The sequence below is a fragment of the Amborella trichopoda genome, chromosome 1, assembly GCF_054954075.1.
Source record: "Amborella trichopoda isolate Santa Cruz 75 chromosome 1, AtrichopodaSantaCruz75HAP2 v2.0, whole genome shotgun sequence".
Classification (NCBI taxonomy): domain Eukaryota; kingdom Viridiplantae; phylum Streptophyta; class Magnoliopsida; order Amborellales; family Amborellaceae; genus Amborella; species Amborella trichopoda.
This window is the reverse complement of record NC_142336.1, coordinates 37163626-37191294: the sequence shown is the minus strand read 5'-3', so window position 1 is coordinate 37191294 and position 27669 is coordinate 37163626. Positions and strand designations below refer to the sequence as shown.

Here is a 27669-nt window from a genome sequence, read left to right as displayed (position 1 = left end):
GGTAAACATTTTTCAGGATAACTGCGGATTCATTTTGAGTGCTAGTCAAGATCAACCTTGGAAGATATTGTTGTTGTGCTAGCTTTCTTTATTTACTTTGTAAGACCTCTCCACTGTAAATTTGTCCTATCAAGAGTTGTATATATGTTTTGGACTGTCACATCTCAAGAATATCTGTATTGTAAATTCTTGGGGTGTGACAATAGGTCATAAACATTGAGTAAACTATTATGTTCGCAACCTTTAAATATCGTTAATTTGTAGTTTAAATAGTAAATGGCGATGTATTTTTAAAAAAAAAATTTCTTGTGAAATGGTAAAGTATTTAAAAATTAGATTGAAATATTAGAGGAGGCCAATATAAAATAAAAAATACAGCTAATATATATTGTAAGTAATTTATCACTTCTTTATCTGTATTTAAACCCTAATCCCAAAGAAAAAAAAAATTTATAATTTAAATAAACTATAATTTAAGGGCTACAACCCAAATTGGGATAGAGGGATGTAGAAATAAATGTGTATATAAGAGTGTAGAAATGGATGTGCATAGGGTGTGTAAACACTTATAAGTGAAGTTTAAACTGAGTAGAAATGGATGTGCACAATAGAAAGGGAGAATAGCGGGAGAATGGATGTGCATACAAGAGAGGGAAAATAGGGGGAGATTGAGGATTTTTTTTAGGCAAGAGACTTAGATATTACCCGTTAAGGGCATAACGGATTTCACGGCTTAATAGATTTCATGTATTTTGGGGAAATCTTGTGCAATTTATTTTCATTTTCTTATAGTTGAAGGGTACCCATAGTATTTTGGGAAAATCTTGTGTAATTTATTTCCATTTTATTAGAGTTAAAGTGTACCCAAACATAGTAAATCTCATATTTTTATGGGAAATCTTGTGTAATTTATTTCCATTTTATTAGAGTTAAAGTGTGCCCAAACATAGTAAATCTCATATTTCCTTGTAATATGTTTCCCTATAATAGATTTTCAGGTTCAAAACGGCCCTAAGTATTGATATTGTTACAATTGATATTGTTACAATATCGGCAAAATTTACAGTAACATTGGCAAAAACAAAAAAACAAAAACTCATAGTTATAGGGTATATACTGGTAAAAAAAAAAAAGGCTCATAGTCACAAGGTGGCAATAGATATCTAACTTGACTTGGGACCCGATGGATCTGGGTACGGGTCCAACTTTAGGACCCGAATACTATTCGGGTATGGGTCTAGGTCCGGGTCAGGTCAGGGTCCAGCCAAACTTGACCCGTACCTGACCTGTCGCCACCCCTATTTAGTAGCAACCCCAACAAATAAGTAAAAATTGCAAAAGATGTAAACAATTCTTAAAAGGGTGAGATTTGTATAAAGCCAAGGCTCTAAACAATCAAAGTATAAAATATATTTTCATCTTTAATTATAAAATTTAAAGCTTCAAAAATAGTATAGATCGAGCAGATCTATGAAAGCTTTAAAATCTTGAAAATTGACGGTCCAAAAATGCATTACAAGATGCGCTATTTCCAAAACTTGAAATCCATTTTTTTCTCATGTCCATGGGTCTTGAGGTTGAGATGATTTTTGGGCATCAAAACAACCTCTTTTAATTGAATGTTTGAGGTGCATCCAAATTTGATTGTTTAAAGCCTCCCACTAACACAAACTTTTTCCAAAAAAAAAAGAATGTAATAAATTAAAGAATGCAATAAATTAAAAATATATAAAATATGAAATGGCAGTGAGTTGAGCTTTTGTGAGTGGCAAGACCAGAAGTGAATAAAATTCAAAATGAATAAATATGAAAGAATTTAGGTGTAGCTCTGGTAGGCGATAAGAAAAGAGAAAGCAACTTATGTGTAGTGCAGACCAGTACAACATCTACTGTGAGATGTATTTATTCAATTGGAAAATGCAAGGGTTAGACTCAAAAGTACATGGCTGGAAGTAGTGAGAAAATATATAAGAACTTATATGGAGGTATGTCCCTTATAGAGCAAAATAACATTGAGGGATTGATGCAGCCAATGATGAGTAAATTAATCTCATGCCCATAAAAAAATAGAAAATTAAAAATAATGAAATTTCAAATACAAAATGAAAAGCGACACATAGCCAAATCTCGAACTCGATCCCCCGATCATATGCCTCCCGTCCATGTCCAACTTCATCAGTAATCAAAAGCCCCCAACTATTTTGGGATTCGATTTAGAACATAGAAGATCCGAGAACTTGCATAATTTTGATGGATAATAATTCCCATTTTTTAATCTCTAAAACAATATTTTGGATTAAAAATACAGGGACAGGCTGGTCACCTCATTTCATCGAGGAGAAAGGGGTTGGGGCCGTGGTGGTAGCACTACTTATATCCTAGGTAAGATCTAAGATCTAGGCTTTTATTCTCAGCTAACACCTTAAAAAAACCACTAACGATTTAAGAAATGAGTAGGGGCTCGTCATCCCCATTGAATTACCCAAAAATAATAATATGATTTCATCGAATATTTTTACCATCGATTGTTGAAGAAATCATTATTTCTCAAAATAGAGCAAAAGCAGGACTAAATTTTTTATCTAAAAAATCTCCCAAATCCGTACTATCTAACAACCGGAGCATGCTACGATGACCATGTATGATATTTGATATCTTTCTGAGTTTAATTGTTTTTTGCATTTGATAGAGAGAGAGGAGTGGAGAGAGAGAGGGAGTGGGGATGTAAGAGAGAGCGAAAGAGAGAGAAAGATGTCGAAATAGTGTAAAAATCTACAAATTGATAGGAAGAGTATCAAGGCTAGGTGGTCTATCAGAGCCCCATAACAAGATGTATTGAATTTCATTTCTACCATGGGTAGTGGACCTCTTTCTTGCTGAAATACAACAAGTTAATCCATAAATTATTGAACAACTTATTACCTAAAGGAAAAGTATACAATGAGACTATTTACCTTTGGTACAATATGGTCACAATTAATCTTGACCATTAGATGTAAAATTGGATGGTTGTATTTATTCCATTGACTAAGCTCAAACTTCAAAAGCAATTTTCTCGAACTTTGTGATACACTCAAGCTATCAGAGTTCCTATCGGATGGTTACAATTAATTATGACCACCTTATACCAAAGGTAAATTATCTTATTGTATACACTCCCTTATCTAAAACCTTTGTTTTTCTTGCAAGATAGAATGATTGTAACGAAAAATTTGTCTTTATTAAGTAAATGTCCATACGTAACCAACAAATTCTATTTATTGATGAATGGTTAAAATAGATTTCATTTAAGGTTTTTGAAATACAATTTATTAAAACAAGTAACCAATAATATAAAATCAATTACACATGGTTTTCTAGACATGTTTATCAAATATGAGAAAAAAAAATGGTTTTAAGAAATCCTTTTCTATAAACTATATGCATATGTAAATAATTTTATATCAATAACATGTTTCACACAAGCCAAACGTACGCTTAGGTAATAATTTAGTATTTGTTTGTGTTTACTTTCAAGAGTATTTTGCATTGATTAAAAAGTAAACTAAAGAGAGATATGGAGAGAGGCCATGAATGACAAAAATGTTTTTCATTTGACATGTATCGATATATAATCAACATATTTTTCAATGAATGGTAAAAAAAAAAGAAGAGGCATGTTTCCAAATTCACGACAAATAGTATCTTAGATAGGATACCAAACAAAAGAAATAGTTTACCCATGCAACGTACCAAACATGAGAAAAGACATGTCGAGAAATTACTTCCCAAGAAAAATGTCCAGAAAAAAATTCCAGGCAAGGTACTTTGACTGTAAATAAAAGCACCTTTAACGATGATTTGAAAATTCCACATTTTCCTAATAGCATGCTCCCTCAACGAGTTTCATTCTTTTCTATTGTTAACTTGAACTGATAGATGAAACTAGTGTTTTGAAACTCAAATCGGTGGGATAGATAACTCATCCATAGATCCATATTGGATCATTGGATTGATTTGAATTGGGTTTGGATCAATCCGAATTGGTGATTCTGATAAATATTAATAAATAAATAAAATTAAATTAAAATTAAAATAGGGGTTTATGGGATTAAGATTTCAAGGGAACCGATGAAAACATTAGATGAGCTTAAGAAAAAGAAACATAAAAATATATAAATGGAGAACTAAGCTGAGACCAATACCATCTTAGAACTGGTTCAGTCCCGACAAATTCCCATTCAAATGGGTGATCAGGATCAGAAATCGTCGAGTTTTAGAGCACTGAGTGAAACTCAAGACATCAATTACTCTTTATTTTCAATGTTAACTTGCGATTTTTACAATAAAATCTAAGACATGAACCGGCGTGAGAACTTCCTCCCTTGTCGGCTCTCTCTCCCCACTTGAAGTTGATTACAACCATGATTATATCAATTGTCAAGGTACTTTATCACATTGTGTTCTATGACTTTCTTTCACTAATTAAATACTCTCACGGGAAAGGGGTTCGGGTTGGGGTTGGGGTTGTGGTAGTAGTACCTCCATGTTTTAGTCAGACATCGTGCTCTCCAATCCTATTGACAACTTAGAAAACCTAACCATTTAAAAAATGGGTAGGGGCCTCTATTCCCCATTGAATTACCCAAAAACAAAAAAATATATAATCTCACTGATAACCATCTATTGGAATTTGGTATAGGAATTTGGCTACATGTATAATAAGGGCTTTGTCCTTGGCAGGGAATTTGATAAGTAAATATTTTAGTTAATGCCTTTAGAATCAGCCTAATTACTCGGCCTTGAACTCTATGAGGTGAGTCTTGTGTACATCTTCAAGAAAATAAGGAGATGTACTGCTCGACGTGAGATGCTACGGGGAGAGAGAGTGTGTGTGAGAGAGAGGTGCGAGATGATATTGGTGGGAGGGAGAGAGAGCAAGAGAGAGATGCAAGATGTTGTTGGTGGGAGAGACTGGTGAGGGAGAGAGGTGTGAGAGAGAGAGAGACATGCGATCCAGGATTTTTTTCTTTTTGTCTTCTTTTTTTAATTTCTTTCTCTTAAATGTGCAGCGCTCGGACGAGTCCACTCAAACTCATCTGAGTGACTCACCTCACGCTCAGGCCGAGTCTGAGGAGCGAGGCTTAAAACACTAACAACTTGCCTCGTGCCCAAGTTGACTATGTGGAAGGGGATTATGCGTTTGAGGGAGATAGTTTACCAGAAATATAAGAGGAACAATTCGAATAGGTGATAAGCTTATTTTTTTGCACCATAAGTGGATGGATGAGTGCCCTCTAAAATTATTATGCCCTCAGTTGATTACCAGAGTTACCAGACCTAATGCTTTGATATGTAAGGTATATACTTGGAGGGTTTCAGGTAAGGTATCATGGAATATGGATGGTACTTATAGTAGACATTCATATTTGGTGATTAGACAATTTATTTCTTTATTAGCAGATTTTCATGATATTTATATTTCTCAGAGCTATGATGATGAGATCATTTGAGCCTTCTCAGAAATCTACATATTGATTATTGTACCATAATAGAATAAGATGGTCCTGCCCAAATCTGAAACATATATGGAAAGTCCCAATTCCACATAAAGTGCTAGCTTTTTTTTGGGTTTTGATAAACTCATCAAAAGGAGTAAGATCTTGGTGAATGTTTATTTATTATGTAAACAAGACGAGGAGAATGGTGACCACCTCTCCCTTCATTATCTGTATGCACCCTCAATTTGGGTTTGGACCTTCAATTGGCTTGGAATCCATTCTATGTTGCTTGCTAGGCACATAGATATCTGGATGAACTTGGAAATGCCTTGTCTATCTAAATGTAGACAAATCATGTGGTGGAGTTTGTGAACAGCTTTGCTTTGGGAGATATGGGGAGAAAGCACCAGAAGGACTTTTGATAACATTCTTTCGAATCAGGAGATAGTGAGGAAAAGGCTTGTGCATAATTTATGGAGTTGGTTTTCGGCCTCAAAGGAAAGAGTTCATGTTTCAAAAATTGATATTGTGTTACATCTAAAAGAGATGATAAAAAACAATTACTTCCATGCGAAGCCAAAGATATAGGTGCGCCTTTGTCTAGATGCTTTAAATTGAATTTTGATGGGTGCTCATTGGGAAAACCAGGAATTACAGGAATATCAGAAATTTGGATGGACAAGTCTTGTTCTCATTTGCTGGACCATGTGGTTTTGATCAGCAAAAAAACAAGAGTTCTAGGCAGCACCACAAAGCTTAAAATTGTTCAAAGAGAAATTTTTGGGGTACCATTGGCTGGATGAAGGGGATTCTCAAAATGTAATTAGTTGGTGCTCTAATAAAAAGCAAACCCTCTTGGCAAATTTTTTCAATATAGGCAGAGATTGTTGATTTATGCATGGAATGGAGTTCTCTTTCACAAATGTCTATAGATCTGCAAATGAAGTGACATACTCATTAGCAAAAAATGAGGATTTAGCTCAATATTACGATTTTTACTTTACTATATTTTTTAATAAACACAATCTTGTCACAAAAATAATAAATAATAAATAATAAATAAATAAATAAAATAAAAAGAGAGGAAAGAAAGGAGGGATCCAATGTGCAGGGCAAAAACGTCTTTTTCACTGCATACGTCCCCGTTCCCCAGCATTCTTACGTCATAGTATTGCTCTTCCATCTCTAACATCCCTACTTATTTATAGAGCCCCTAACAAACAATTTGGCAGTAGTTATTGCCTAGAGCATGGGAGGATAGAGGTAGAGAAGATGAATCGGACGGCTCATTTTCTCAGCACAAAGTGAGGGTGTTAATCCCACGGTTGAGAGCGAGATATCTTCTTACGCCTACACAGATCCACCCAATCCACAAAACCTTTTCTCTCACGCCTTTGGGGATTCGCTGACGATAAAACTTGGAAAAACATGGCATTCACTTCTCCCACGCAAATCAATCCATCATCCATCCTATTCTCTCTAGAGCATAAATAGCATGCACCTGAGGGAGCTTACTGTACATTAACTCCCTCGGATAAAAGAGAATGATTCTTTTCATGTGAAATTTTTTAATCTAACTAGGAAGAGCTAATTGATTATATTCAAATGAAAAGAAAAAGATTTTGAGTTGTTCACACCCCTAGATCTTATCCTGTACAAATTAGACATTCCTGTTTGATGTCAAGCACATAGATCATGCTATTTGAAAATTTTATTTTATGAGGTTTATCGCCACACTCAAGAATTTACAACATATTCCTAGCTTGAGATTTACCTGTGGGAGCAAATAGACAGCATGGTCCCATGCGAGTAGGATAACTTTTGGCTTCTCTCTACCATTATCTTTGTGAATAAGATAGATAGCTTCATTCATTCACTCTCTCTAACTATATATATATATATATATATATATATAGATATAGAATACAACATCTGGAGTTGGAAGATAGGGTGATATAATAAGTAGTTAAGTACTTTTGCTCGTTGCTTCTTGCTTTCGAGTGATAATGGGAAGGCGGATTATATGTGAGGTGGTTTCAGTAGTGGCGTTGTGGTGGCTGCTGAGCCTGAGCGTCAGGGTTAGTGGGGAGGAAACCCAAGTTGGTGCTTTCGATTATGCAAACGCTCTGAGCAAAACAATTCTCTTCTTTGAAGGACAGAGATCAGGGAAACTCCCTCCCAACCAAAGAGTCAATTGGAGAGGAGATTCTGCGCTCTCTGATGGCAAGCTTAACAATGTATGTATACAAATACGCATGCATCATTCTTTTGCAATTTGATTTTATGCTGCCAAGGGAGTAAACTGTCCATTTACTCCTACGGGTGAATGACCAAGCTCGGTTTTATAGGACCCCAAATTTGGGGAACTGTCCTCTACTAGCTACAGACTAACTCCAAAAGAAAAAAAAGGAAAAAAATTCAAATACACACTCTAGAAAAAAAAATAATGTCCCAAAACTGAACTAACACTATCCAATTTTTTTTGAAAGCAATATCTGACTGTTAAAGGGTTCAAAATTCAATTACTTTTTTTTAAAAAAATCATCTATTGATATTTAAATGGATCCCAAATCTCTGATTACATTTATTTACCCGAGGGACCAAATGAACAATTCGCTCCTGCAGGAGCACATTATACGCACTCCATTCTTATTAGGAATAATGTTTTCTTTCTTTGAAAGTTCAAAAGAATGATAATACAAAGGTAAAATGATTACAGTAGAAACTTTACAATGTTCTAAAATCACACGAGTTATGTATGTTTTCTATTCTTTTGTGAGAATTTTACAAGGTATCCTTAAGTTGTCCTATGATTATTTAAAGCCTAAGAGTTAACAAATTTCTATCTATTTCCATTATTCTACCTAGGAAAATCCCAAGGATAAAATTGTGACATTTTGGGCTAAGGTCATGGTAGTAGCACACCCATACCTCAAATGTCGTGCCTTTCAATTCCGCTTACAGCTTAAAAAGCCATTAATTATTTGAAAAAACAGGTAGGGGCTAGTCATCCCCCACCGAATTACCCAAAAAAGAAAATTTTCTAACATTCAAATATAAGTTCTTTTGTACTTCGGAGGGTAACAACAGGAGTGGCCACAAGAACCTTTGCTCTCTTAGATGGTAACACTAAAATTCAGCACACTAGGTATAAGTGTGAATGCATATCCGTATGTGTGTATGTATGTATGTATCTGTGTGTATTAGAACTCATAGACGGCTCCGCAGGTGAACTTGGTTGGAGGTTATTATGATGCCGGGGACAATGTGAAATTTGGATGGCCAATGTCATTTACAGTGAGCTTATTGTCATGGGCTGCTGTGGATTACAAATCACAAATATCAACTGCAAAGCAGCTGGGTTACCTGCAAGCTGCAATAAGTTGGGGAGCTGATTTCTTACTAAAGGCTCACACTTCTCCCACCTCCTTCTATACACAGGTTGGTAGCTCATTCTTTCAAGGTTCATTTTTTACTATGAGCTTAGCAGAAGTTGACTTTCAGGGGCCTCAAATTTTGGCAGTTAAGCTACTCTCCATAAGTAGATCTACTGTCACGAAGATGGCAATGCCATTGAAGGATACCTTGCCCTTTAGGTTAGCAATATTAAAATGCTGCTTTTTAGATCTACAAGTGGACAGAGCAGTCTCTTGTTCAGAAAATAAAAATAAAAAAATAAAAAAATAAATAAAAATAAAAAGTGAGCCAAGCAGTCTTGCAAATTATAGACCACATGCGGGTCACATAAAATACTAATACTAATACTAGTACATTAACGTGCGTTGCATGTATACATGTAATGAGATAGAAGAATGACAAAAAAACACATTAGAGATAAAAATAAATCAATGATACATTTTAATATAAAATATAAATAGATGAAAAACACAAATATATTAAAGAATAAAGACAATAAAGTATCATGTATAGCCAATAAAATTTACTCTCAGTTGGCATGATTTGTCGCATTCGCATGATCCCTAATGGAACATGAAATACGTTTCTGTGATGGCTATGCATGATAGTTTCAATTTTAACTTCTAGTCACGTGACTAGAAGTTAAAATTGAAACTATCATGCATAGCCATCACAGAAACGTATTTCATGTTCCATTATATATATATATATATGGAAAAGTCTTTCCAATGCTTATAGGCGAAAATGAATTGTGATTTCGCCTACTTTCATCACTGTCCAAATTTCATCACGCGGTCACGATTGTTCAGTAGTGTTTTATTTTTCATTTTTTTTCTTCAAATCGGAATGACTTGAAATTTTATAGGAATCTACATCTTGCTAAAATTTCTCTATATCACTCTCTATCTCCATCTTTATCTTTATTCTCTATATCATATTATTAAGGGTGTGGTTTCTATAAGGTTACAACCTTAAACAATCCAATTAAGGCACACCTCCAAATTTTATCGCAGCATATACTTTCGTTTTAAAATATTCTTAGGATTATGTTAAAATCTATTTTCATATCTAATTAGAACTTTTTAAACTCCAAAACTAGGTAAAATCAAGTAGATCTATAAACATATGAAAATCTTGAAAATAGACGATCTAGATAATGTGTTACAAGATGCACTATTTTTAGGACTCCAATTTTTTTTTTTTCATATTTATACTTTTCAATGTTTAGATGATTAATTAGATAGTTTTTCAACATTAAAACAACCTTTCTGATAGATTTTTGAGGTGCATCTGTAATTCTACATTTTAAGGTTGCAATTTTATATAAACGTTTTCCTATTATATTGAAGATTTCTTACTTATCCACTTCTCTCCTAAATTTTTACTGTACCGTAAGATTTTTGGTTTGAGAGAGAAAGAGAGGGTAGGAAGAGATAATGGTGTTAGCATATAAATAGTCTTACTTTGCTTTCTTGTATTGGAAGTCCATGCCTACCATGCTAAAGCAACATGGTCCTTATCAATAATTGCTATGGCCACAGGTAGGCGATGGGAACATCGACCATCAATGTTGGGAGAGACCTGAGGACATGGATACATCGCGTACCCTCTACCAAATCACCTCTTCCTCACCTGGTTCCGAGCCTGCTGCTGATGCTGCCGCTGCTCTTGCGGCTGCATCCATTGTCTTCGAAGCTCTCGATTCCAACTATTCCTCACATCTCTTCAATAGTGCAACTTCTGTACTACTCTAACCCACCCATTCATGTCAAACACCAATTCTTGTTTTCTTCCTCCCCTCCTCCATCTCCTTCTCTTTCTCCTATCTGCTAATGATTGGGAAATTGTCACATTTGATAAAAATTAACATTGTTTTATCGTTCGGTTCAGCTATTCGAGTTTGCTGACAAGTATAGAGGATCATATCAAGGTTCTTGCCCTTTCTACTGCTCTTATAGTGGTTACCAGGTAATCAATCCATTATGAATGCTTGTTGACTGGTTTTAGCAGGCTAAACTAAATTGATAAAGCTTTGGGATTTGACTGAACAGGATGAGCTATTGTGGGCTGCTGCATGGCTGTACAAGGCAAGTGGGCAAGGCAAGTATCTGAGCTATGTCTTGAATAACCAGGGATGGAGTCAAGCTATTAATGAGTTTAGCTGGGATAACAAATTTGTAGGAGTTCAAGCATTACTGGCTCAGGTATGCTTTAATTTACTTGATTAGAAAACAAATTTGCAAGAGTTCAAGCATTACTAGCACATGTATACTTTTAATTTATGGGATTATATTCAATAAGACGATTTACCTTTGGTACAGGAAAATCATGATTACATATAACCATCGGATGTAAAATCAGATAGCTTGGATGTGTTATAAATTTCGAGAAATGTTTTTGGAATTTTTTAGTCTTCAAAACAAAAGTTACAATCTCTACATATTTTAAAGATTACTACAAGTTTTAATTTCTTTTTTTTTTAATAATATAGAAAAATTGACTACATTGCATTTGGAGGGTGGGCCACCTGAACATCTCCCTGAATGGGAGAATGCACATCATAATAACATATAAAAATGAGTTTTTAAATTCAAATTAGAGTAGTCTTTACGTTTTTAGGATGACCTAATACTTATGTAAGGTTGTATCAACAATTCACCTATATCTCTTCGCCGTCCAAAGTTTATCACACGGTCACAATTGTCCGATAGTATTTGAATTTTTATAATTATTATACTAATCAGAGTTATCTAAAATTTGGGACGTGTGTACATATGACCAAGTTGCACCAACATAAAATATTGAAAAAATAATAGCCATAAAATAAAATGATAAAATTACCCCTGAAACTTTATAGGGGTATTTTGCATAATTTTTATCATTCAAATGATTTGTTTTATATTTTATTCATGTGCATCTCGCTAAGGAGCACATACTTACAAAATTTCAGATTATTATGATTTGTAAAAAAAATATTAAAATTTAAATATTATTATATATCTATAACTGTGTGATAAGCTTTGAAAGGTGATAAAGCCGTAAGTGAAGTACTATAGAATTTCACCTATAAGCATTTTGTAGTGTCTTCCCTTTATAAATTCCGATCTTATTTGTGCAAAGCAATATATACAAAAGTAATTTTAAATTTCAATCTAACTATTTTTCCTTTTTCAAGATGATGTGAAACTCAAAAATACGGATGATTTCTATACAAGGGACGTTCAGTATGTTTTCGGAGTTTTATTGTCATAGAAATAAAAGTTGCATTGTCAAAAAAAAAAAAAAAAAGTTATATTTTTTTTAATATTCTGGAAATAAAGATTAATATAAGTTTTATTATCGTCTTTTGAATTAATATAGAAAACTATTATAACTACCTCCTTTTATTTGATAGTTAGATGATCTGAAACCCCAAAATAGGTATGGTTGTGAATAATAGTAGTTATGAAATAGTTAGAAAGGTTGTAGTATAGAAAAGGGGGCTTTGTAATGAATAGGTTGTTTTCAAAACCTATAATCTTGACACAGCTGAAAATTTCCGTCCACCAATATCTGATAAATACAACCATGCTTAAGAGAGAGAAACAAAATTTAAGTAGAAATCAACAAGGGAAAAGAACAAGGAAAAAATTTATATAGAGCCGAGGCTCTAAACAATTTCACTAGAAGAGGTTGTTTTGATGCCCAAATATCTTCAAATTGATCATCTCGACATAAAGATCCATGGACATGAGAAAAAAATGGATTTCAAGTTTGGAAATAGTACATTTTGTAACGCATTTTTTGACCGTTAATTTTCAAGATTTTCAAGTTTTCATAGATCTGTCTATCTACACTATATTTGAAGCTTTAAACTTTATAAATAATGTTGAAAATATATTTTAAGGCTATCACAAAGATTTCTAGTACTGGAATTACATTTTTCAATACTATTTAAAAGTAGGCTCTAATGTTATTAATTATTTAGAGCCTAAGCTCTATACAAACCGCACCCAAAGAACAAACATGCAGATCCAAGTTCTCCGCCACACATCCACGTACACTAAAGTAAAAGAAAGAAAACCCACAAGAAGTGCTCTCTCTCTCTTTCTCCATGTTATTGTGTAAAGAAAACGTCTCTCTCCACGTTAATGTGGAAAGAAAATGTCACACTGTCATTCACGTCTAAATACTAATATTTACAATGACGTCTCTCTTCCTAACTATGCTTCTCCTATAGCATAAAATACTTCTCCCTTCATCTAACCGTCGAATTTAGATCAAGTGAGCTACTAATCATTTAATCTGGATCCGACACTTCAGAGTATTTTATTTTTAAGTTTTTTTATACTAACTATATGAATATGAAATCTGATCTGTACTATCATCTCAATAGGGCACACCTAAATAAAGTATTAAAAAAATATTTTTGATACAATATAATAACCAAAATACCCCTGAAACTTTCAAGGGCATTTTAGTCATTTTATTTTATTGGGATTATATTTTTTATATTTTTTTATAGGTCCAAGTTCAAGAGAGAATTGGACGTCCAAATTTTGGTGTAAAAAGTTTTTATACAAAAAAGATTAAATTTAAAAACATTGTGATTGGGGTCATCTAAGCTGTCTATTTAGAATTGACTGTTGGATAGGGAAAGTGCGGTAGGCGAAGCATAAAAAGCTTGCCCTCCTATTTAAACTTTGTTTTTTCTTATCTATCAAGATGACCACGCCACCGAAAAGATATTTCACCCTCTTATAAAAGAAAAAGTTTATATAAAGTTGCAACCTTAAAATGTAGAATTACATATGCACCTGAAAATTCCTCGGAGAACGTTGTTTTAATGTTGAAAAACCCTTTAAATGATCATCTAAACATCGAGATGTATGAATATTAAAAAAAAAAGATTCCAAGTCTTAAAAATGCACATCTTGCAACACACTATCTAGACCGTCCATTTTCAAGATTTTCATATGTTTAGAGGTCTACTTGATTTTAACCATTTTGAGTTTAAAATTTTATAATTACATAGGAAACTAGATTTTGAGATAATTCTACGACCTTTTTACACCAAAATTACTTATAATAAGGAGGTGCACCTCAATTGGATTGTTGAAGGTTGCAACCTTAAAGAAGCCACACCCCTTTTAAAAAGCATCATCTCTATTAAAGCATACTCTATTCACCCCCTAAAGGATATATCTAAATGTCTCTACCTTCTAAACCGAACCACTTCCTAATAAAACCTTCTTTTCATGGTGATCTTAGAAGTACGCTTTTTAACTATACGACAAACCTACCTAAATCCATATAAAAAAAGGGACTTATCCCACCTTTCTAATTAAAAGATAAACATTCCAAAGAAAAAAAAAAAAAACTTGACTCTTTAAAAAAAAAAGAAAAATTAAACAAAATCGTTTTTATTTCTTCTTCTTCCTATCCCGTTTTGACCACTCCAAATAATCGAGGATGATTATCTCGATTGCATCAATACTTGACTAGGATAGTTTTAAACCTGACAAAAAACCACCCCTTAAAACCACATTTAGTATATTAGTATGGATTGGGGAATCTCATTAATACAACTCAACATGCATGAAATGCATTGAAATTTTTTTTTATGAATTGCATCTAGTACATTTAAAAAGAGAATGAACCTTAGAAATTTAGAAAAGATATATTTAATCAAAAGACAAAAGAACGTTTTAGATGCTACGATTTGCTAAGATTCAACAAAGAACCAATTGAAATATTCAAATAAAAGGGAAAGTATTAAGTTTAATGCTCTAAAATTCAGACATCTAAGTTGAAATCAAGTCGAGACGTGATCTAGGGGACTTTTTCATATATTTTGGAAAGTGAAGAAAAGAAAAATGCCCTTCTAAATCATTCATAAAGAAGTTAGTGTAGTTATAAAAGCATATTTAATTGTCAAAACTGATTTTCTAAATTTCTTTACAGAAGGGCATTAATCAAACAACAAATCTATGTGTGTGTTCTCAACTAGATATTGTTATGATCAAATGTTATTTTGATTTATAATTCAGTTTTCTATATTACAAATTTCAATATACTAAATATTTGATACCATCTCAAATTTCCGGTATCAATAATACATGAAGACATGATTCCTAGGCACAATTTCTTTTTCAGGTAGGTAAGTGGAAGATGCTGTGTTATAATTGTTAACATTCACTGCCTAGCCACTGTCCCATAACTGGGCATGGTTTTCATTTCTTAAATTTATACATCTACTACTAAATCCAAATATTTATAACTTCCAAATTTGGAGGTTAACAGTCCCAGATCAAATTCAAGTACTAACACACATTACAATGGATCAGAAGTGAAAACTAAGAAGCTACATCTAACACTCTTAGTATGTGACATCACAATGAGATGTACAATATGATAATGCTACTTATCATAGCATCGAAAACAATGATTTGATCAGGGAAATTAACATTTTTTTCAAAGGAGGCTCATTTGCTTCTCAAATACAACACTTGTTTGCAACCCATGAGAGTCAAATATTCTACCTTCTTCAAAACACTAATTTGGTTGAAGAAATCAGCTTTCGTTTCTATCTATTTTAGGAGCTATTTTACCTTAATATTCTTGATTTTATGTACATGATAATTTGAATGCCACTAAAAGTATTCTCTCATAAACTAATTCCCCCAAGACAAACAATAAAGTAAAAGATAAATAAAGAAACAAATGACTATTGTTTTAGAAAAATAACATTTATTTAAGAGAATTATCGAAAAAATATTGCATATTGAGTGACTTGCAGGAATATATGCATGGGAAGATTCAATTGGCAAAGTATAAGATGGATGCAGATTCATTTGTATGTGCCTTGATGCCAGGAAGTAGCAGCATGCAGATTCGTACCACTCCAGGTTTGCAAGTCCACTACTTAGCATGCAGGCTCCTAGATAGAATCTAGCCCTGCACCTGCTCTACTTAGTGGGAAATCGATGTTCCTTCTTGACACTAGAAAGAAGCACACTGCAGATCCATACGACTGTATATGCGTACAGTTGCACTTCCATTATAGGGCAGTGATTTTGATAATGAGATTTAGTTCTGTAACTTCTCTATCAAGTGGCAAAGTAAATGAAAATATCAACATAATCAAATTTGCACTTTGAAAATGCTTGACCTCTTCATTTGATTAGGTCCTTTCAATAAGAGACTAAGGTAGATGTTGAGAAACTAATAACTATACAAATAATTGAAAGAATGACTTTATATGATCAAGCCAAAGTATATATTCTTTCTTTCTTTTTTTCTTCTTTTTTTTCACGGCTTAGAATACTCATAAGTAATTGTTTTACAATAAATCAACTTCAAAAGAAAAAAAGAAACAAATCTAGGATCTTAGAACTTGATGTCACTTAAAACCTTTCTTTTAATAACCAAATAAAACACAAACTATGCTTGGAAACATTAAAAGAAATAAGAAATAAATATGGCAAGAAACAATAAAGGGAGTATCAGAGATTACCTCAACTGAGCTTTTGTACCGGAGATTACCTCAACCGAGTTTTTTACACCCCACACCGAGTCACCACCTTCCAAGAGCGAAGGATCAATGGTCAACCTTCAATTTCAAGCATGAGAAAGCTATTAGGCCAAACCCCCAATGGACAAGTACTCTTTTTAATCAAAATCTGAAACTATGGTTGAACCCCCTTGATAACCGAGTTGAGAGAGATAGCATCTCTTTTCTAAACCCTAACCCTTTATGCCATGAGAGATGAGAGAGAGACAGTCTTTTTGTGTGGGGCGTACCCCCTACTTTAGTCAAGGGAGAGAGATAGTATCAAGAGACGGGGCGTGCCCCCTTGTTTACAAACTAGAGAAAGAGAATTACTCTACTCAAGGCGTGCCCCAGCTATATGTGAGAGAGAAGAAAGATATTTAGGTAAGGAGAATATGGGTATGGGGCACCCCTTTTTATAGCGCTTCAAGGGGTTTAGGGTTTTTCATGGCTTACCTGTTCTTGGGAGATTGAATATGCATCATTGATCTTGAGTAACTTGTGGGGTGAGAGATATGAGCCCTCCATTCCATATTTATGACATCAAGATCATATGGAATGTGCTAGAAATTTTATCCCCCATTTCCTAAACTATTTTCCCATCAATTAATTTAAATTATAAAATGTCTTGAATAATATTATGCTTTCTTATTTCATGCATAAGCCTCCTCACAATTTCTTTATTTGATTTCAAAGCTTCCGTAAAACACAAGCTTTCCAAAACATAGGTTTTCTTCACCCTCAAGCCGTAAGCTTGATTTAACAAAATAGAAAGCTCCTCAAGGTGGGGGTGCCACCCTAGGTGGCATTTTCATGGGCCCACCAAATTGTCATGGTGGGCCCATTTACGTCTGTGGGCCTCCCATGCCATATTTAAATCTTAAAAAATAATTTATGATTTTTAAAAATTCATAAAATCCAATTTGAATATTTAAATCAATATAAAATCAATATCTTTGTTTTTATAAAATCAAAATTTCATAAATAAAATATCCAGATATTCAAAAAAATTCAAATGACAATTCTAAAAATCATATACCACTAAAACAATCATAATTAAATACTTTTGATAGGAAAATGATCTACATGGTCTAGGAATAAATAAATAAATACTAGGGCACTCCACCTTCTATTGTAGATGACGGTCCACACTTGCATTCTCAAACTAACCCAATGTTGCCCATGACCCATAGTCTATACAGGGGCTCATTAGTGGGTCACCAAAGTCTAGCCAATAGGCAAGATATCGTAAACACAGCCTATAGATTTCAGGTTCTCCCATAGAGACGTACCAAGGTTACTTAGACCTGATGCAACCACAACTTTATAATGCATAGAAGTAATCTCTCTCACATGCACAAGCTTCACCTTGAAAGATGGTTCATTTTCCTAATAATGGCTATCATATGTGCGTGTCATGTGGTGGTACATGGATGAGGCTTCGGTCCTTGTCTCTGAAGGCCACCATCATACACAAAGGCAACATAGCCCCTCGATTCACTCGTCCGTGCATACTTTGACCTCATCAAGGGATGACCCCTTATCAGTTTAATCTCTATACCCAGGTAACATAGGTTTTTCCCAACCGACTGGCCTAGCTCGTAAAGCTTAGTCTAGTATCAGCAAACATCATTTGCATAATATGATTCATAAAGGACCACACTCCCACTAAGTTCATGTTCTATTATATCAATAAGTTCAATTATAAGCACTCATAAGGCCTTTGATGGCCATGCATACCCAACAATAATAACCATATGTCAAGTGGCTAGAATTTGACAAGATATTTAACATGTTCTTAAACCAACTTGCATGCCTATAAGTAACTTACTCCATAAAGGACATGTAGTAATCTAAGCCACAAGTAAAAACCAAGGAAATAACCATTGAGAAGTTTTGAAGAGAGAAAAATCATCACATAGATAAGCGAGAAAGTGATCAAAACCACGGGAAGACATACATAACCATTCAATTTCTAAGAAACAAAAGACATTTTTTCCCAGAAATATTATAGATATCTCTTAAAAGACAATGATGCAACTGTCATTGATTGGCTGGGTTCACTAGATTCATGTTTCAAAATTAACATTATCATTTAAAATACATTATTATATTGGTTGGTATGCAGGAGGCCTTCTATACACCAGGGATAGTAGCAACCTTCAATATGTTGTAAGTGCTACCTTTATACTCTTGCGCTATTCAGACATGCTTCGTAATGCCTCTGTTCAATGTGGCTCAACTTCCTTCTCTTCAGTCCAAATTGGAGCCTTCGCCAAGTCACAGGTCTCTTATAAACAATTCATTGCAAAACAATTTGGGTTTTGATATGTTCAATCATAGATTTGATTTCTTGGTTCCATTTATGCAGGTGGATTACATCCTGGGTAACAACCCCATGAAGATGTCTTACGTAGTGGGATTTGGTGCTAGCTACCCAAAGCAATTGCACCACAGGGGTGCTTCCATGCCTTCGATCAAGACCCATCCTACTAAGATCGGATGTAATGAGGGGATGGGTTCATGGTATTCAACCGATGCACCCAACCCCAACACTCATGTGGGCGCAGTGGTGGGGGGTCCAGACTCAAATGATCAGTTTAAGGATTCAAGGTCAGACTACTCGCATTTGGAGCCCACAACCTACATGAATGCAGCAATGGTTGGCTCATTAGCAGCAATTCTAGTCCAATCCCCATGTTGCCCCTACCTGCTTCTCCATAATTCTTCGATCTCGATGGTCTCTGCTCTTTGATATCTCAATTCCAGATCATCAAGTCACCAGAATGCAAGTTATCATCATCTCCTCTCTTCATGCCGCCCTCCTCAGCATGTTGAGGAAATGAATTTCATTTCCTTTACTTGGTAGTGCTTATATAACTTTCTTCCCCATGGATGTTTGGGGTTTCCAGTAATGTTGTTATGTATTTATGAGAAAAATATTGCAATAAATGTAACGAATATGATATTAGGAATCCTATAACATTGTAACCATGTATATTTTACTTGTGATAAGGAAATATTGAATAATGTAAAGAAAGTAGGTGGAACAAGTTTAGTTTCGTAATAAGGTCTACTGAGAAGAATATAGAATTAATAGTTGTGGATTGGTAATAATGGTCATTTCATGGTGACTAGTTAGGAGGTTTGTAAGCATAGCAAATAAAACAAAATGTGACTCACTAACTCCAAGAGAATGCAGTCTAGGTTGAGTTGGTCTGGGTGGTGAGGGCTATAACATGATGTCTAGAGTTCTATTTTCACCACACATTAAATTAACATTCACAAGGGAAAAAATCACTAATTTCATTCTCAACTTGAAAAATCATTATTTGCTCATACATCCAAAAATGTTGTCTTGCAGTTCAAAAGAACAATAAAATACTTCTCATCATGTTTCCAACTTTTAGTTACATGTATTTTTAGCTTTAACTTTAAGGTTATCTTTGAGTTATTGTTGGGTATATGGCCTTTCAAGGCCTGAATACCAATAGTCTCTTATTTAATGGGAGTAATTGAGAGATAGAATCTGGGTACTTTGCAAAACGGGCTCAGATTCTTATACTCCGAGTACTTGAGGCTATGAGAGTTTTACTTTCGAGAAAGAAATTTTTTAAGGTGTGAGGGCCACTTCATAGTCAAGATCTTGTTTATATTAGCCTCATCATTGTTGTGATTAACTAGAGCTTGAAATATCCAATCGAGTACAATAGAACCCGAGTATTTTTTATGAGTAATGGTTCTGTATGGGAAGGTCATGACTTATGGGACATGGAATATGTCTCACAGATGTGCACATATAATCCATCGAGAGCAGGATGATGGGAAGCTCTGGCTCAATGGCTTTGACGTGACCAATTATGTGTATCTGTCATAGACTATGAAACATAGATGTATTGAGTCAGCTTGAGATATCGGCGGAATATCATTGGAGACTAGCCCAATAGAGTACTCTGATACCTAAAGTTGAAGCCATTAGATCTCACTTATCCTTTATCCAATTTAATTATGATGAGAAATGATAAATAAATTTTCATCAATATTTTAAATATTTTTTGTGAATTTTGAAGAATATTTTAGAAATTTTTGATTGACAAATATGTACTTTTAATATTTATTTAGACCTAATTCTATTTGAAGACTACTACGTGGCACACCCGAGTGGTCATAGGGTGACCACGTGGTACCCCTGACCCCACCATAAGATCAATGTCCACCTGGGAACTAATCCCAAGGTGGGGGACGTGGATGTCATATATTCTTTTGTTATGTTATGTTATGTATTGTTATTTGATTTGTTATATTATGTTATAATTTAATATATATTTTTGTCATATATTTGTTTATTTGATTCATACAAGTACATTGGTTGGCATGTGTGAGATCCATTTTTATTTAATTTAAATATTGAATCCATGAAAATTCAATTTTTGAAATTTTATTTAATGGGATATTAAGCTCATTGTTATTGGTCTAAAATATTATATCTATAAGGTGATTAATTTCCATAAAGGTGTACGTTTGGACATGTGTGACTTTTACTATTGACTTTGCCCTTAATGGACCTCTATACTATTTGATTATTTAAAACTAAAAAAATTATCACAAATATACCTTAATTATCATCTATTTAGAAAAAAAAAAACTTCAATTTTTATAAACCTCATCCACATCATTTTTCTTCAATTTTTATAAACCTCATCCACATCATTTTTCTTCATTTATAGGTGCTTTATGACCAAAATAACATTCAAGGTAGTCATACTACCAAAATAACAATCATAATAACAATCATAATAACTATCATATATTTATACGATATTTAAAATGTCCTAATAACTTAGAATTAATATTACGATACTTTAATGTAACAATCCTAAACTTTCAAAAATATATATATATAATAATAATAATAATATTAATGTTGTTAACAGAAATAAATACAAATAATAATAATAATAATAATAATAATAATAATAATAAAATAAATAAAATAATAAATAAAATAATAAGTATATATTAGTAATGATAATAATAATAATAATACTAATATACCGTTAGGATATTGTTGCTTTTATATTAACAATAAATAAAAGATATTATTGTTAATATATTTGAGGGTTCAATTTTACTTGAGTGGACTTTAGGTCCACCACCTTAAAGTTTTACAACAACACTCCTTTAATCAACACCTTGCATTAACGTGTTTTCTTTTTATTCGTCCTTCTCTCTCTCTAAACATTTAAAACCCTAGCCCTATTATGGTTTATGTAACTACTTTATGTCTACGAGGACCTTCTCTCTCTCTAAAGCCTACCCCAAAACCAATTATGTCTCTCTCATCGAAACCCTTGGCTGTTTGTATTTTGCCCGTACTCTTCTCGAAGATCAAGCCTGCTCGAAGAATTCCACCTTCTTAGCTCTGCCCCCCAAAGAAATACACAGAGAAATTACACAATAAAACTGGTCTCTCACTTGAAATTCCATTTAAGATCTCTATCTCTCTACAATCTCGCCCTCTCTCTCTCCCTTTCTTGAATCAGTCCTATCTATCCTTTTTTATCCTCGTTCAAGTAGACAATTTGTGCCATTTAAATATTCTCTTATCTCTCTCTCTAGCCGAATTCTTATCGGAAGCTCTTTCTCAAATATTTTAGGTAAGTGACATCGTCTTCCTGAAAAATAGCCTGTTTTTAATAAATAGTGATATTTCCGTCTAGGATCTTTATTTTATAAGTTTTGGGTGTAAGTGACCTCATTGTCTCGAAAAATAATCCATTCTTTTTAAAAATAAAATGAAATAATTATTTCTGCTTATTATCATGAATTTTAGGCGCGATAAATTTTTTGCGCACGTGACCTCATTACCTTGAAAAATAATCTTTTTAATAAAAATTGTGATATTTTATCTATGTTAGAAATTTTGAATGCTGTAAATTAGAAAAATAAATTTATTTATTTTTCTTGTCTATTGCTAGAAATAAATGTGATATTTCTGCTTTTAGTAAAATTGTGATATTTCTTTCTACTGTTTTGAATATTTAGACATTGTAAAATTCATGTGCAAATGATTGCCTTATTATTTAAAAATTGACATTTTTGCAATTGATTATAGTATTGTTGTGAAATGTTTATTTGTGGATTGATATCCCATAAATTGTGTATTCTTGAATTTCTATAAGAGTTTTTCTATACATATTAAATTGGCAATTATGCTAGAATGCCTTTACAGACTGCTACCTTTCTAAATTTGAGCCCAAAATATTTGATTGGTTATTTTTGAAATGTTATAGAGAGTGACTGTTATTAATGGTTTAAGTGAAATTCGTATTAATGATTTCAGTGATATGTTGAGTACATGATATTGCTGCTTTCGAATGTTTAAAGAGATTTAGAAATAATTTAAGTATGCAAGTGGACTCATCCTGTTCGCCGGTGAGGTATAAGTGGACCTATCTGGGACGTCGGTAGGGATTAAGTGGACTCATCCGGTACGCCGGTAAGGTATAAGTGGACCTGCAGGGATTAAGTGGACCTATCTGGGACGCCGATAGGGATTAAGTGGACCCATAAGGACGCTGATGGGGTATATAGGTGACCTACTTAGGACGCCAGTAGGGTATTTTGTGAAATCCTTTGAATTATGCGCTGCCGTTAAAAGTGTTATAAGCATTTCAATTACTCGGATTGTACTTAATTATGCATTTATTGAAAGTGAAACTGCTGATGCATTTCTGTTAATAGATCTCATTTTGGAAAATATTGATATCTTTCAATCATGGTTATTTTTAGGATTATGATGATCACTTACTGAGTAGCCAAACTCATCAAACTATGGTAAACATTTTTTCAAGATAACTGCGGATTCATTTTGAGTGCTAGTCAAGATCAACCTTGGAAGATATTGTTGTTGTGCTAGCTTTCTTTTGTTACTTTGTAAGACCTCGCCACGGTAAATTTGTCCTATCAATAGATGTATATATGTTTTGTCTGTCACATCTCAGGAATAACAGTATTGTAAATTCTTGGGGTGTGACAATTATGGTATCAAAGCAATAGGTTTAAGATTTTTAGGAAATTTAAAAAGAATGTACTTAAAATCACATTTATTGTGTGTACAGACAGGGACAAAGTCAAGATCCAGAATAGCTAAGGCTAATATGGAAGGAATTCACAAAGTCTTGGAAAATATGGTTACTCTAATGCAACATCAGATGGAAAACAACAATCCACCCAGGTAGGCAGTTACAGGAAATGGTGGGAGTAATATCGAACAATTTAAGAAATTGAACCCACCTTCTTTTAAGGGTGTTGTAAACCCACTAGAAGCCGAGGGATGGATTATGCAATTGGAGAAAATATTCGAGCTTATGGAATGTCCTGATGATAGAAAAGTGGCCTTGGCAGTTTTTATGTTAGAAGGTGAGGCACAACACTGGTGGCGAATGACAAAAGGAGTATTGCTCAAAGAAAATAAAACCTTGACTTGGGAAGTATTTCTAGAGGCATTTAATGAAAAGTATTTCCCAGATTTTATTCGAGACCAAAAAGAAATGGAATTTTTAGAATTAATCCAAGGAAATAGGTCAGTAGCACAGTACGAGGCCAAGTTTACTAAATTGGCTAGGTTTGCACCACATATGATTAACAATGAGGCAAGAAAGGTGAAGAAATTTGAAAGGGGTCTCAGGCCAGCTATTAGAAGTAGAATATCAGTCTTGAAATTGAGAACTTATGCTGAAATAGTGGATCGAGCCCAAATTGTCGAAAAAGATTTTGAAGATTACCAAAAGACGAAAAATCAGAACAGTCATGTTAAACCTACATCATCTAATCGATGACAGTTTGAAAAGCCAAACAAGAAGCCAAGCCAAACAAGAATTTTTAGAATTAATCCAAAGAAATAGGCCAGTAGCACAGTACGAGGCCAAGTTTACTGAATTGGCTAGGTTTGCACCACATATGATTAACAATGAGGCAAGAAAGGTGAAGAAATTTGAAAGGGGTCTCAGGCCAGCTATTAGAAGTAGAATATCAGTCTTGAAATTGAGAACTTATGCTGAAATAGTGGATCGAGCCCAAATTGTCGAAAAAGATTTTGAAGATTACCAAAAGACGAAAAATCAGAACAGTCATGTTAAACCTACATCATCTAATCGACGACAGTTTGAAAAGCCAAACAAGAAGCCAAGGCCCTCGCCATTTCAAAACCCAATAGAACCATGTAGAAAATGTGGAAAAAATCATGGATCAAGCCCTTGTTATTAGAATACCGAAGCCTGTTTTAAGTGTGGAAAATTGGGACACCAGATTAGACAATGTCCTAGCTTACAGACACAACAGCTTCCAAAGCAGGGAGAGATAGCTCCAAAGCCTCAGATGAAGGGAAGAGTATTTGCGATTACTGAGCAAGACGCTGAGGCTTCAAAATCAATGATCCAAGGTACTCTTACTATCTTCCAAAAAGTAGCTCATGTTTTGATTTATCTTGGATCTACTCATTCATTTGTGTCACAACACTTTGCATGCCACTTAAAGGTAGAACAAGAACAATTAGAATAGATTCTAGAGGTAGCCACACCGATGGGAGATTTAATTAACACCAATATAGTGTACAAATCATGTGTAATAAAGATAGAAGAAAAGGAACTGTTGGTTGATTTAATACTCCTGGAAATTCAAGATTTTGATGTAATCTTAGGCATGGATTGACTTTCTGCATACCATGCAAGTATTGATTGTTATAAGAAAATTGTTACCTTTAGTATTCCGAATCAACCAGTATTTTACTTCAATGGTGTCAAAGAAGACTTCCCATCATATTTAATCTCTTGTATTCGAGCTAATCGCCTCCTTCGAAAATGGTGTCAAGGCTTTCTTGCCTATATCAAAGAAGATAGGAAGGAAGAAATAAATTTGAATACCACTCCGGTTATCCGAGAACTTCCCGACGTTTTTCCAGAAGAATTGCCAGGATTACCGCTTGACAGGGAAATTGAATTCTCCATTGAATTATTGCCAGGGGTAGCACCAATTTCTAAGGCACCTTACAGAATGGCTCCTGCAGAACTTAAAGAACTGAAACAACAATTGGAAGAATTATTAGATACAGGTTTTATCAGACCCAGTGTGTCACCTTGGGGTGCTCCAGTACTGTTTGTCAAAAAGAAAGATGGGACTATGAGATTGTGTATTGATTATAGACAGTTGAACTAAGTGATAGTGAAAAATAAGTATCCATTACCTAGAATTGATGATTTATTTGATCAATTACAAAGATCACAAGTGTTTTCAAAAATTGATCTTAGATCTGGATACCATCAGCTTAAGATTAAAAGTGAAGATGTTCCCAAGACAGCTTTCAGAACAAGGTATGGCCATTATGAATTTTTAGTGATGCCTTTGGGATTAACCAATGCACCGGCTGCATTTATGGATTTGATGAATCGAATCTTTAGGCCATTTTTGGATAAATTTATTGTGGTATTCATCGATGATATTTTAATTTATTCCAAGAATCAGAAGGAACATGAGCAGCATGTAAGAATGGTATTGCAAATATTAAGAGAAAAGAAATTGTATGCCAAACTTAGTAAATGTGAATTTTGGCTTGAACAAGTGACATTTTTAAGACATGTTATATCAAAGGAAGGTCTATCAGTTGATCCTTCAAAGGTTGAAGTCGTTGTTAATTGGAAACAACCAAGTAATGTGACTGAAGTTCGAAGCTTTTTGGGATTAGCAGAATATTACAGAAAATTTGTAAAAGGATTTTCTCGAATCGCAACCCCATTGACTCGATTGACACAAAAAAATGTCAAATTTGAATGGACAAGTGAATGTGATGAGAGTTTTCAAGAACTAAAAGTTCGATTAACTTCAGCACCTATTTTAACTATTCCTGAGGGGAGTGGGGGATTTGTGATTTATAGTGATGCTTCACATAAAGGTTTGGGCTGTGTATTAATGCAATATGGGAAAGTAGTGGCATATGCATCCAGACAGTTGAAAGAATATGAGAAAAAATATCCAATTCATGATTTGGAGCTAGCTGCATTAGTATTCGCTTTGAAAATATGGAGGCATTATCTATATGGTGAGCAATTCGTAATATACACGGATCGTAAGAGTTTGAAATATCTTTTCTCTCAAAAGGATTTAAATATGCGGCAGATAAGATGGATGGATTTCTTAAAAGATTATGATTGTACAATCCATTATCATTTAGGAAAAGCTAACGTTGTGGCCGACGCTCTAAGTAAAAAATCTACGGGAGTCTTAGCTCATCTAACGATCCAAGAAATGCGATTGTTAGAGGAAATAGTGGATTGGCATCCAACTCCGTCCATTAATGGTGTGGTAAGTATGATTGCCAACATTAAGGCAGAACCCCAATTAATCCAACAGATTCGATTGGCACAAAAGAAAGACCCTCAGCTTATAACAATTCTAGAAGAGGTGAAGCAAAGAAAGAGAGATGAATTCTCTATATGTAGTGAGGATTTGCTAAGATTTGAAGGTCGGGTTTGTGTCCCGAATGATGAGAGTGTAAAGAAAGCTATCTTAGAAGAAGCACATCATTCTCGTTATACGATACATCCTGGAAGTATTAAAATGTATCAGGACTTAAAGAAAACCTTTTGGTGGAATAATATGAAAAAAGAGGTAGCACTATTTGTGTCTAAATGCCTAACATGCCAGCAAGTAAAAGCTGAACATCAAAGGTTCGCTGGGTTGTTGCAGCCTTTACCCGTGCCAGAATAGAAGTGGGAGCACATCTCTATGGATTTTGTCTCTAGCTTGCCTAGAACAAATTCAAGATATGATAGCATTTGGGTCATTGTGGACCGGTTGACCAAAGCTGCTCACTTTTTACCGATTCACACGACGTACACTTTGGATCGACTGGCTCAGTTGTACATTAAGGAAATAGTGCGGTTGCATGGAGTTCCTGTCAGTATTGTATCGGACAGGGATACTCGGTTTACTTCTAAATTTTGGGCTAGACTACAGTCAGCCATGGGGACGAGACTCACCTTTAGTACTTACCTTTCACCCCCAAACTGATGGACAATCGGAAAGGACCATCCAAACCTTGGAAGATATGTTGAGGGCCTGTGTTATTGACCTTACAGGAAGATGGGATGACCATTTACCCCTGATTGAGTTTGCTTATAATAATAGCTTCCAAGCCAGTATTTAGATGGCACCATATGAAGCCCTGTATGGAAGGAAATGTAG

General features: G+C 34.2%; 1 protein-coding gene across 1 annotated transcript; it reads left to right on the top strand.

Moving 5' to 3' along the window:
• Nucleotides 1–7401: 7401 nt before the first annotated feature.
• LOC18433213 (endoglucanase 20) lies at nt 7402–19406 on the top strand. Its single transcript, XM_006843308.3, has 8 exons — nt 7402–7717; nt 8709–8921; nt 10439–10639; nt 10788–10865; nt 10949–11101; nt 15676–15784; nt 18557–18714; nt 18800–19406. The coding sequence occupies exons 1-8, from the start codon at nt 7487–7489 to the stop codon at nt 19181–19183; spliced, it is 1527 nt and encodes a 508-aa protein (XP_006843371.1). The 5' UTR covers nt 7402–7486; the 3' UTR covers nt 19184–19406.
• The last annotated feature ends 8263 nt before the right edge of the window (nt 19407–27669 follow it).

Excerpts from the sequence above, each read along its gene's own strand:
- LOC18433213 (XM_006843308.3), top strand. The coding sequence starts at position 7,487 with ATGGGAAGGCGGATTATATGTGAGGTGGTTTCAGTAGTGGCGTTGTGG. Across the intron at positions 10,640-10,787 it reads TCTTCAATAGTGCAACTTCT|CTATTCGAGTTTGCTGACAA; the intron begins GTACTACTCTAA and ends CGTTCGGTTCAG. Across the intron at positions 10,866-10,948 it reads GCTCTTATAGTGGTTACCAG|GATGAGCTATTGTGGGCTGC; the intron begins GTAATCAATCCA and ends TTGACTGAACAG.